Raw genomic sequence first — 12,814 nt, 5'->3', positions numbered from 1 at the left:
TAATGAATGGAATAATGCATATAAGCTAACTCATAATATAACTAAAACATTGTGAGTTTGCATATTTCATAATTCATGATAAATATACACAATTGTATCATTATTTTTAAATTACATCACATGATATTGTATCATTATTCGTAAATTATTTTTATTATTAAATAACAGATTATAATTACTATTTTTATAGTATTTATAGTATTATAATAAACAAACTACATTCTTTATAATATTTCATTGTCATTGGCATCTGTAGAGGGGACAAACAAGGCACTTGCCTCTCTCTAGGATCAAGTAAAAAATTCCACAAATTATAATTGTAAATGATTGAGATATTGACTTTACACCCTTGACTATGAAACACTGTCTTTAAAAAACCAAAAAATTAAATAATAAAAAATGTATTAATGTAATTGTCTTCAAACGATAATCATGGAAAATTTTTCTGTGGAACCCCCGCATTTATGGGTATTCTATTTATTAAGCAGAATACTTAAGCATATATTTGTGTGTGTGCATGCATATATATATATAAAACACCAGCAGTTCCCAAAGTGTGCACTGTAGCACTTTACAGAGCCATGGCTTTCTCACAGGGGTGCCACAAAATATTATAAAATTTACATAATTTTATTTCCATTTTCAATTCAATGTGATAAGACATGACATCTTGCAGACTTGGTGCAAAACATTAACTCAATTAGTAATAACTGTTTGCAGAAACATCTACAAACGTTTACCAGATGGCACTCTGCAATAATTTTCTTAATTGTTTTAGTAGTTTGTGACCACCAGAGGATTCCAGAATGGTTTTTTCATCATTTAAATACAACTGTGACTTGATTGATATTATGAAAACTTTCAGTGCTGGGTGAAAGTTGGCCCCGGATCCTACAATAACAGGTCAACATCAAGTGTATTAAGTATGTGTTTTTAATGTCAAATAATCAATTATTTTAATGAATTGTATTTTATCTTCATGTTGTGTACCTTCTGTCTCTGAATGGATTTAAAAAACCATAGGCTTTAAATTGATCCAAAGTTGTTTGTATAATTATTATTATTTAGAGCATTTGTTGGTTTGTAAATTCTTAAAAAGAAAACTGTATTTGATTTCATCATTACTAATATTCAAAAATATTTCTAACATTAGACCTAATAAATAATGTTAAGATTTTTCAGAATTAGCAAAATATTTTATAAACGACTCACCTGTGACGATGAAAAAAGATTAATATTAGAGTGCTCCATGTAGCTATCATTATAATAATTTCAGATACATCTAATGCCCAGTCAGCAGGAGGAAAGTAATCAAAGAATATATCTGGTAATGGGGGATATTTTGTTCTGTCTGGAACTCTCTCATGAACAATGGATAAACACATCAAGTTAAAGATGAGATTGGCTGAAAGAAATGCAAATGCCACTAGCGTCTTCCATTTTTCCGGGCGAAAATTTGGCTCCTCTTTTGGTGACGTCAGTTCAAGGACATCTCCATTTTTCTCTCTGCGGCTTAATCCATTGTGGTGTATGTCCACATTGATTTGAACGTCTGATAGATGGCCGTCCTGATCCACATCCTTCCAGTTTAACCCTTTTGCCATTGTGCTCTCTAATAAAGGTTGAGTTTCATTATAAATGGAAGACATACTGTTAATTCAACAGCAGTAATAAATGGGTCAGCCATGGAACATCCCTCAAAATTTATAAACTAAAATTTTCTAATTGTTCATTTCTTTTTTATTAATTTACATTCAGGTAGTTCGATTGATGCATTTTTTCCATAAGATTCTGAAAATAACAAAATAATTAATAGATAATATAATATAGAAAATTTATACTAACTTTTTAGATTATAAAATTAAAATATTAAATATTCTGTTCTAATTTGTATCAAAACCATTCATTTTCCAAAAGACCAAAGATCTTAAAGTTAAAAACATTAGCACAACCATTATCAGTTAGCACACCATTATTAAAAATAGTGAGTTTATAATTTTGGACAGAGGTTCCAGTAGAAACATTTGAAATAATTATTTTCTAAATATATTTAGAATACTTATTTAATTCTTCAACTGTATTTTGCTGGCTTTATAAGGGAAAAGAATGCTATAAAGATTATAGGAATCAAAGTTTCTTTATTGGATAGAATATTTTTTGTGACTATTCCCTTTCATCATCTGATTCATTAAATGTTTTTTGATCTGATGATGGGAGAAGTTGCAAAAACATTTTACAAGTCTTTCAAATAAATGAAATAATCACGTGCCTTTAATATAATCTTTTTAGAGAGAAACAGTATATTATGTATTATTTCACTGAACAATTTATGATTGGATGCATATTTTCTTCACAATAAAAATTACATTCATATTCCATTTTATTTATTCCTTTATGTATAATATAGTGATAAATCTCCAAACATAATTTTAAAAAATTTTATTATTGACATTAAGCTAATATGCAAACAAATACAGATTTAATATATTTATCACACACTATTCTAAATTGAAACAGTCACTTTTCTAAATAATTAAAATATTACTTCTTTGTATAGTAGTAGTAATCAATAGTATTAGTAGAAGTATAGTTGATATAATCTGGCAATTGTTTGGCTTTAATATATAACTATCAGGTTTGACGTTTATATATAAAATTTATATTTCTTCTTTGTAACTGTTTATATCCCTGGAGATAAAAGTACTTAAGTTATTTTAGCCAAGTTAAATATTTGCATTTAAAATGAATAACCAATCCAAAATTAGCAATAATCTCATACTCACATATATATATATATAACCATTTTGATCAATTTCCACAAGCAAAAACTTCAGAAAATGTTATGATAAAAAGTAAAACAGGTGAAAGTACAAGATAAAATACAAGGACAAAATAATAATATAAATTTTAAACTTTTTCATTTTTATCTTTAATTGTATTCAATCATTTCTGATAATTCATAGGCTGAATTATCAGTACTGATTGAGTAAAATTAAAGATAAAAATGAAAAAGTTTAAAATTTATTTTATTATTTTGTCCATCAGAAAATAAGTAATATAAATTATTTTCTGATTATTTTATTATTAACTATTTTTAAAACAATATTTGCATTAATTATCAATATAAGATTTATATTTATTTAAAATTTTAATTTTTGAAATTTAGGACAACTTTGTCAAATATTTATTAGGCCTATAATAAATTACACAATAATTATGAAAAATTTCATCTTTCTTATATTCAAGTTATAATAAGAGAAATTTTTAATTTTAATTAAAAAAAAATGAAAAATGATGTATTCAAAATATTTTGTGAAGGTATAAAAAAGTGATGTCCAGAACCTAAAACTTCTGTAATTTAAAATTAACTTATATGAAGATCACTATTTTTAACAAATTATTTCAGTTACTAAATAGAAATTTAAATAAAACATTAATATCAATAGGTGCACTTACTATAAATTCAAATCTTCAAATTAATTTCTACTTTCCATCCATGAAAAAATATTACAGAAATGTAATCATAGGTTTTTCTGTTTTGAAAATAATGAACTTTTCTGTTGCCATCATCAAATGCAAAAAAGTCAGTAAAGGAGAATGTTGTAAAATATTGTTTGTCCAGACAATTGTGACATCAACTGATCAATATGGCAGACAACGAAATGCAGGTGTACCATTATATTAGAGTTTTTTAGATGTCATCTCTATTCAACTTTTGAGAAGTGTAGAAAAAAAATTGAACACAAGTATGTACAGTACATTGGATAAACAGCAATTTGCTATCACCTTTGATATCATCCATCTTAGAATGACATCTGTTTTGATGACAGCTATAATAGATATTTGAATTTCTATTTTCTGCAATGGGACAACAGATGATGAAAAAAAAAATTGCTAGGTAAACAGAATATTTTTATTTTCTGTTTGTTTTTATTTAACAATTTTTCTGCAAGCATAAACTAGAAAAAAATTCTGTGACAGTTTAATCCAATAATTAATATTCTCAAATACCATACATAAAATATCTGTTGAAATTTTATTATATGAATTACAATGTTTGGTCTTTCACACAGTCTAATGAGCAATGTATCAATGAAGTTGAAAAATATATACATTATACAAACATAACTATAGAATTATCTCCATTAATTACTACATTCAGAAACTGAAAAAATAATCAATTACATTGAATATTTTTGCATGTAACACTTTTGTAGTCTTCCTCAATATATCAACCTTCAATTAGTCTCTTCTATTGTAATACATATTTCTAATGCACAAATCTGTTCATACGGGGTAGATAAATAAGGAATAAAATTGCCAAAATGTAAAATCATGCGAGATCCTGTGTGATTTTGCATGAGGTGATTATATCAAGTAAGACTGGGTGAATGGAAAAAAATTGCCACCAGTCTTAATAAATCAGCAGAGAAGAACACAAAAATTACACATCACGTCTTTTACCCTAGCTTATATGTATGCATGAAGAGGTGCATTATCATGCTATTCTCCAAGAAGCATGCAATTTGTGCATGCTTCTTGATAAAAGTGTTTAATACAGTTTTCCAAACATAAGCAAGTATCCTAGTTATTAAGAAAAAAATTAGTGAATAAAAAAAGGAAAACTTTAATTATAAAGAAGAAGCTTAAAATAAAACATTTTGTAAAACTAAGTTTTTAATATTTTGCTCCTAACTCATGTTCTATAAACCTTGTGCTGAATTTAATAATGTGATTTTTGCAAGCACAGGTACCACATTAGAGAAGAAACAATTAACACAATATAACCAAATTAAAATCCAATTGTCTTGCATGGATTAAAGTGCAATGTATATGTTTCTTACATACCACCAACAAAGATCTTAAAAATTTAACACACTAGTACTCTCTGCAACACACTATTTTGTGGATATATTTATACTGCAATAATTACATAATACAAACTTGAACTCAAAACCTCACTCAAAACTTTGATTTTGTGACATAACACTTTCATCCACTACAAAGAAAGCTTGAATTTATATGTAAATATAATAAGATTTTAATTTCTGTTCAACTAAAATTTTAATTGTTCTTTAGGTAGTTATTTTTTTTAGTAATTATTATTTATCTTGCTTTTTCTGTAAAATTATATATATTTTTACATTAATCTTACAAAAGTTGATATTTACTTATCAATGTCATTATTAAAAATAATGGAATGATATATACGTATTTTAAAAAGATTGTATAATAACTGTAACTCTTCCATTTTATTATCTTTTTCAATCTAAATTTAAACATAAATTTCATGTAGTTTTTTGAAAAAATTTTCAGAACAATACTTTCGTTTTTACCAAAATTACTTGCAAATCAATTCTTCTTTCCTGTTCAATGTGCTTCAAAACTGTAGTGTTTCAGTATTTAAAACTAAGTTGAAGCATAAAAATTATTACTCAATACAAATGAATTAATATTTAACTGTTAAAACGGCAATGAGTTGCTCAACTTTCCTGGCAATATTTAAAATTTTGGTGGTACCATCTGTTTTCATATTTTATTAAAAATCTTTTTATATTTTTAACTATTATAAAATGGCAAAAAGTTTAATTTTGAAGATAGGGATGGATTTTATTAAAAATTGTAAATGCTAGTAACAAGTAAAATCATCATTAAGTTTGATCCTTAAGTAAGATACACACAACTTTATTAATTAATTAATTAATCACCAAATTAATAGAAGACATTTTTGACAATAAGCACAGAAGTTATTAAACTTCAAAGAGGGTGAACAAAATGATGTCCCCCATACACACGCGCTAACATCCATACATACAGAAATTACCCACAAATTTTTTTTGCATTTCTCAATGTTTCAAGGTGTCCTAAGTTCAAAAATGTAAAAATCTTGGGGGACCATTTTTGACCAATTTCCATTCTTTCCCTCTGTTATATATAACAAACAGATGGAAAAGTAAAAATGACCAAGATAACTACTTTAAAATTTCTTCAAGTTCAGTGAGTAATATTGTTTAAAAAAATAAAAACATAAATGACAATAAAAATGATATTCTACCAAAACTTTGTAATGTACACTAAATCTGTCTTAATTACTAAGTACAATATTTTAATAAATTCATACTAAATTACAATTCAATGTTCTTGAGGGGCAAATTAACTAGTTTTACTTAACTTTAATAATAATCACAAATATATAAAATAACTTAATAAAACTTAACTTAGATAAGAGCATTACCATTTGACTTTCAATATGTTTTTAAATAAAAACAATATAATTTAACAGTAACAATTCAGATTAGCGAGTGCACCATAAACTGTATATTTGAAGTTTTATTATATTCTTAATTTTTCCATTAGTATAAAAAACAAATATGGATCATTATCATTGTTCAAATAACTAAATACAATACTTCACTGATATCACACATTAAACAGTTTTTTAATAATCAACGTCTACATACAAACTTATCTTTTACTATCAACAAATGTCAGATTTTTATCATCTTTATCATTAATTAAACTGAGACATCTTCCTTCTAACTTCTTTCAACAAATTTAAATCATAAAATATTCCTTAAAAAATGAACATAATCTGTAATGTGATTCTTCTTGAGTTAAATTGTTATTGAATATTAAAAGTTTGATGTATGATGATAACCAATAATAAAATAATCAAAATGAATTGTGTCATAAACATAATGTACAGTAGAATATTGTTTAGAATTCCAATATTAATATAAATTTTTGATAAAATAGCCACTTTCCATGAATAAATGCTGCTGCTGCTCAAAATTTAAAGTGCTTTATAAAAGATGGTTTAGAGTTTCTGAACGTTACCATGACTGGCCTTTAATATTTGTCACTATATTATTAACAGGATTGTTAAAAAATAACTTCCCCAACTCAAGAGAACTGGAACATATTCTACTACTTGAAATAAGACATTTGGACAGCAGATACTTCACAAATGTGCTTGCCATTTATTAAATAAAAATTTTTCGTACAAAAAGTTACCAATAAGTGGTGCTGGAACTATGCAAATAAATGTTCAATATGTCATCCATCATTTCAACAATATTCTCCATTTGCAAAAGCATGTTTTCCACTACTTAATGCAATAAGTTCACTTTAATCATGAGAACACGTGCTAATGAATGCTGTCTTTCAGATTTGACACACACACTATTTTTCATGATAGACCTGGTCCTTTAAGAAACCCCCATAATCAGAAGTCAAATGTGAGGAGGCCAAGATGTTAAGAAGTAACAGCTAATCACTTGTTCATCTGTGAAATTCTGTCTTAACACATATTGAACAGAGCAAGCAACGTGAGTGGTGTATCATGTTGCACGAATATGGTAGCCTGAAGGAACCCATGCTGTTGATGCTCTGGGATCACAAAAGTTGTCACCATGTTAAGGTACCGTTCTCTGGTGAGGGAACAGGTTTGGATCACAATTGTATAGCTCCAGTGCTACCTCTTTGACTGTTTGTATGAAAATTTTTATTTAATAAATGGCAGGTGTATCATCTTGAAGTGCCTGTTGTCCAAATGTTGTTTCATTTAGAGCAGTAGAATATGCTCCCAAATCACATTAGTTATTATATAATCACGGAAAACATTATTTAGAAAATAATTGTTTCCCGTTCGAAATAACTTCAATCAACTTAATTAGTTTTGCAACCGTCTAGGTTAGGTTTATCAATCATTATAAATTTTTCAGAGTTTAAGTTCTCCCAAAAGTAAGAATTAAATTAATCATTTTCCAAAATATTAGACAGATATTCTGAGGTTAATAGTTGTCACAGTAATATTCCATTCTAAGAAAACCAATTCATTTTTGTGTTCTCAATTTTCCTTTCTTTCTCTATAAGAAGTTTCTATTGTCTAGTCACATATCTCACATCTTTAAATATGTGAAATAATTTTAAATAAACATATTGAAGATGTGTAGTAGAATATCAAAATGCTAAGAACAGCTAAGAAAATATCAAGTTGTACATATATTAACTCATATTTTTTTAAAAAGTTTTCTTGCTCAAAACCTGAAAAACTTTTGGACAGCAATATCTATTAAACATTTAACACATTTTGCCATATAAAACAATAACCTTTGTTCATTAATATTTAAAATTATTTTTATCTTCATTAAAACATTTAAGCAAGTAATTTAATATTAAAGATGACCAAGTTCAAACCATTTAAAAAGTAAATTTTGGTTTAGAACTGAAACTAATAAAGTTAAAAAAATTTACTTATATATGAATGTAAAAATGCTATACATGTATATATATATATATAACATCATTAAACTAAGATATCATATAAAATGTATTTGTGATAAGCGCTTCAATATCAACTTACCAAAAATATTAGATAACAAAATATTTAAGAAAACAAGAAAAAAAAAATTTATCTATTTCAAAAACAAGCCAATTAATTAAGTTATAAAATACTATGATGTAAACACAATTTCGAATTCAGATAAAAACTCAAAAACAATATTAAGACATCACTAAGTTTTAATAAATTCTATCATTATCTAGTAAAATATCTTTATGACTTGTGAGCACTAAGATTGGCCTTACTTTACCACCAGACTTACTACACCACCACATGACTACAAATTAGACTTAGAAAAACACTGTTTTATTTTCAGAATGCATTTCAAACCTCAGCTTTTTTGATTTAATATGTTTTTATGTAAAATATTTTTGTTTATGGTGTGTTTAATCTTTTAATGTTCTAAACATCAAATCAATATATTAAATCAAAAAACTGATGAAGGATTTCAGGTCCGAAATGCATTCTGAAAATAAAACATTGCTTTTCTAAGTCTAATTTGTAGTCCTGTGGCAGTGTAAAAAGTCTAGTGGTAAAGTAAGGCCAATCTTAATGCTCACAAGTCATTAAGAAGTCTAGACAAGAAGTATATCATAGTATTCATAAAATATCTTTGTAGATGTCTACATTAATAAGGACACTTTTCATCATCAAAACTGATGACATGATTCTTATGACAAAACTAACAAAATTACTTCCTCTGTATTTTTTGAAGGAATAATTATTAAAAATTATTTCTTTAAATCAATATTATGGCCATAATTTACTAAACGATAAAATTAATAATTTTATAATATATCAGTTTAATTTGACTTCACCTTTTTTTTTAAACAAACACATACTAATAAATCATACTAATAAATATGTATTTTTAGCATCTTGCAATTAATCTAAAATCAATAAGATCAAGTCAATTATTGATCAAATCAATAAGATTAAATTAAGAAACATTAATATATCAATTATTTAAAAAAATGAAAAATAAATTATTGCTTAATTAAAAACAAGATGCATAAATTCAATATAAAATACACTAAATTTATTTGCAGACAGAACTTAATGCAATTCTGAATGAGCTATCAATACATTCCTTTCATATAGATCCAGTGGCAAAACTGTGGCTCTTCTAGACACTCACTGCAGCTCGTATATATTTAATTATAATAATTAAATATATGGGAATACAAGTCCATTATATAAAATACCAGTTTCAAAAGAAAATGCAGCTTTCATATTTCTGATAGGCAATATATGATTCCCACTGTGACAAGGTTTGGCCAGTCCTGATATAGATCATTGCTGTAGTCAAGAAAATTTTTATTGAACAAAGACATTTTCTAAACAAATCACAATCTACCTAAAAAATTGGCATTAAAATTTTTCCCAGTAAATAAAACTAATTTTATATCAACAATAGTATAATTTTCAGAACAAAAGCACTTAATAAAAATTATTTTTATTGATTGATTCAGCCAATTTTCTATATTGACTATGCTTTTGTTCCAAGCAGTTCAATTAATTGGTATCTTATATGTATCAAATCTTTTAAAAAATAAATATTAAATTTCATAAAAATATTGTAAAGAAAGAAAAAAATTCTAAATATAAAACTGAACTTTAGTACAAATTAAAGTGTAGAATTTAAGTAACTAAACAAACCAAACATTATCAATTTATAAATAATCTATTTACTTTGGCTTCACAAGTAAATATTTAAATCAAATATATTAATAGCTACATATTGTTCTGAATTTCTGAAAAACTGATTATTTTATTGATAATCTAAATATAGATCATTATAATTCTAAAAATATACAATATAAAGGAAGTTAAAAATTATTTAAATACATATTGATCATAAAAAATAATCCCTTTCATATATTTTTTACAATCTTAAAATCACATCTTTATTAAACCATAAAAAAACTTTTAAATTAATAAGAATCATTTTTCACATCATCAAAATACCTACTTAGTGTTATTCAGCAAGATGAACAAGGAAAAATTAAGAAAAAATATCATCATCATTAGAAAAACTACTTTCAAATCTACAAATGTTTTGAGCTTTTGAATAAAATATGAAATCCAAAAACAAACACTTGGAAGATTCCAGGAGTCAGAAGTAAGTATAGTCAAATGTTTTTCAAGAACTTTCATCTCAGTTTCAGATCACCAATTCAAATTAAAATGAAAGATCTCAAAAAAACATTTCATATGTACATACAGTACACACTTGCCATTCATTGTTAGGCAGGCTTTATGCCTGTACACATTCAGAAATCGATCATATTATTTAACATTTAAAATGAGACAAACAAATGTTGCCAGTGTGATTCTCAGAAAAACAGTGTGTTACGAATGTTTTCGAACTTGAAAGTTTTTCTTCAGGTAACACGACTGTTAAGCGAATGCAAGTGTAATGCTCTGTTTTTCAGAGAAGCACACCGGCAATGGGTTCCCGGTATGTTTGTTTATTGTTTACTTTAACCCAGTGTAGTATAATTCTGATTTGATTTAAAATGAGATTTAATCAAATAAACCTAAGGAATTTCAAGATGACAAATCATTCTATTATTAAATTATTATTTTTTTAGTATCACACTAAGACTCAACTTAGAAAGTTGATTTACTTTGCTTTATTTTATAATTTTAATTTATTACTTGACAATTTACTAGAACTGTTCATATATAACTTTTTGAATGTAATAGACCAATATTATAAATTCAAATATAATTTAAAAATATCTATTAATGTGTTTAAAAAATAACAGGATTAAGCACTTTTCAGGATTCTTAATCCTGAAAAGCACTTAATCCAAATAAATATCTTGACTCCTTTAACTACTTTTGGGTTTCTTTTTTGTTTTACCCATGGAGTTGGCTTATCCAGTTTTGAGATTTCAGATGAGATAATTTAGACTTATTGTTACAAATAGGGTATTTAAATTTTGTTATTTCCAAGGTAATGTTTCTTCTTAGTGTTATTTTTTATAACATTTATTTTTCATGAATTTGAGGATGTTAGGAAGATGAGTAGAAATTTTAAAATATTAGCACTTTTTACTCCAATTAAAAAAAAGCATATTTCTTACGTTATTTGCAGAGACGGTATATCTTTAATATGACCCTTATTCAGGCATTAAATATTGAAATAAAATAAAATTTAATTAATGAATCAAGTGCTTTTCATTAATTTTATTGCTTAAAATATTTCTTAACTCTGAAGATATTATTTCCAAATCTACAATACCTGAAGATAGTTCACATTAAAGTTATAACTTTTTGGTGTGATTAATATACTACAAATACTATAAATATATTATCATTATTGATTTTCATTAGCTTTTAAGATTCTGATAACACTGATTTACTTACTTGAATTATGGCAAAAATCAAAACTAAATTTTGATTTTCTCCATAATTCAAGTAAGCAAACCAGACTCTTATATCAATACTTATTAAATTTCATATTTTCAAACTATAAAAAAGTAAGAATTTTTCTATAAAAAACAGTAAGAAGTTAAGAATTTAAAAAGAATAAAAATTCTTACTTTATAGTTTGAAAATATATTAAAATTAATTACACAGAAAGAATCAAATCATACTATATAACTTTTTATTATTTTAAAAATATATATATATGTTTTCCTTTCTATCAAAAAGTACAAAAGCTATATTTTGCCAAAACTGTACAAAAACATTACAAATATGCAATGGCACTCATTATAATCAATCTTCAAAGATTTTAATCAGAAAATGATGTAATAAATGAATCCTGCACGCCACAAACTTCAGCATTGGACTTTACTCAATGACAGATTGGAGATCCATTTAAAAGTTGATTTATGGAGTTTTAGTTTTGCCATAATTTTAATTTATTACTAACTTAAAAAAAATGAAATTTAATAAGTATAATTTGTCATCAAACTATTGTATATATGTCTTTTCTTGACAATTTAAACACAATTAATATTTTAATAGCTTAATAATTAACTAATATTAAAGATAATAAAAGCAAATAAAGTATTTATTTTACTGTATTTTTTTTAATGCTGTTCTCTATTTAATCAACATAATATTTTACCACCTTAAAATTGCAGCTGTTTTGAATGTCATCTATAATACACTTATTTACTAGCTGATTTAAACTTCCTTATGTCCCAAGATGTCTATGATGATCAACATTTTGATCATTTTTACAACGGTATTTTTGAAACCGTGCCAGTAATTTTTAGTAATTTGAACACAAATCAATTATTGTATGTATTCAGACACTTGGCAAAACTGAATAAAATTTAATGATGAGATTTGCCAAGTGTCTGAATAAATACAATTGATTTGTGTTCAAATTAATTTTTACATTATATATAGTGTGACAAACAAAAATATAAGTTTTGGTTTAATTGCTCAAAACATACAATACATAAATGTTTTAACTTTACATTTTAATATTGTTTAAAAGATTACTAA

The 12,814-nt window shown here is 25.5% G+C and overlaps 1 protein-coding gene across 1 annotated transcript in view; it reads right to left on the bottom strand.

Moving 5' to 3' along the window:
• Positions 1–12,814, bottom strand: part of LOC111631757 (phosphatidylcholine:ceramide cholinephosphotransferase 2-like) — a 75,283-nt gene that overhangs the window by 49,758 nt on the left and 12,711 nt on the right. The window contains exon 2 of the mRNA XM_023376064.1: positions 1,213–1,791. Coding sequence (XP_023231832.1) covers positions 1,213–1,649 — 437 coding nt within the window. The 5' untranslated portion in view covers positions 1,650–1,791. The remainder of the gene's footprint in view (positions 1–1,212; positions 1,792–12,814) is intronic.

Source organism: Centruroides sculpturatus, unplaced genomic scaffold (genome assembly GCF_000671375.1).
Source record: "Centruroides sculpturatus isolate CEXI.00-Female unplaced genomic scaffold, Cexi_2.0 scaffold705, whole genome shotgun sequence".
NCBI lineage: Eukaryota > Metazoa > Arthropoda > Arachnida > Scorpiones > Buthidae > Centruroides > Centruroides sculpturatus.
The sequence above is the reverse complement of the archived record's forward strand: the minus strand, read 5'-3'. Positions and strand labels throughout refer to the sequence as shown.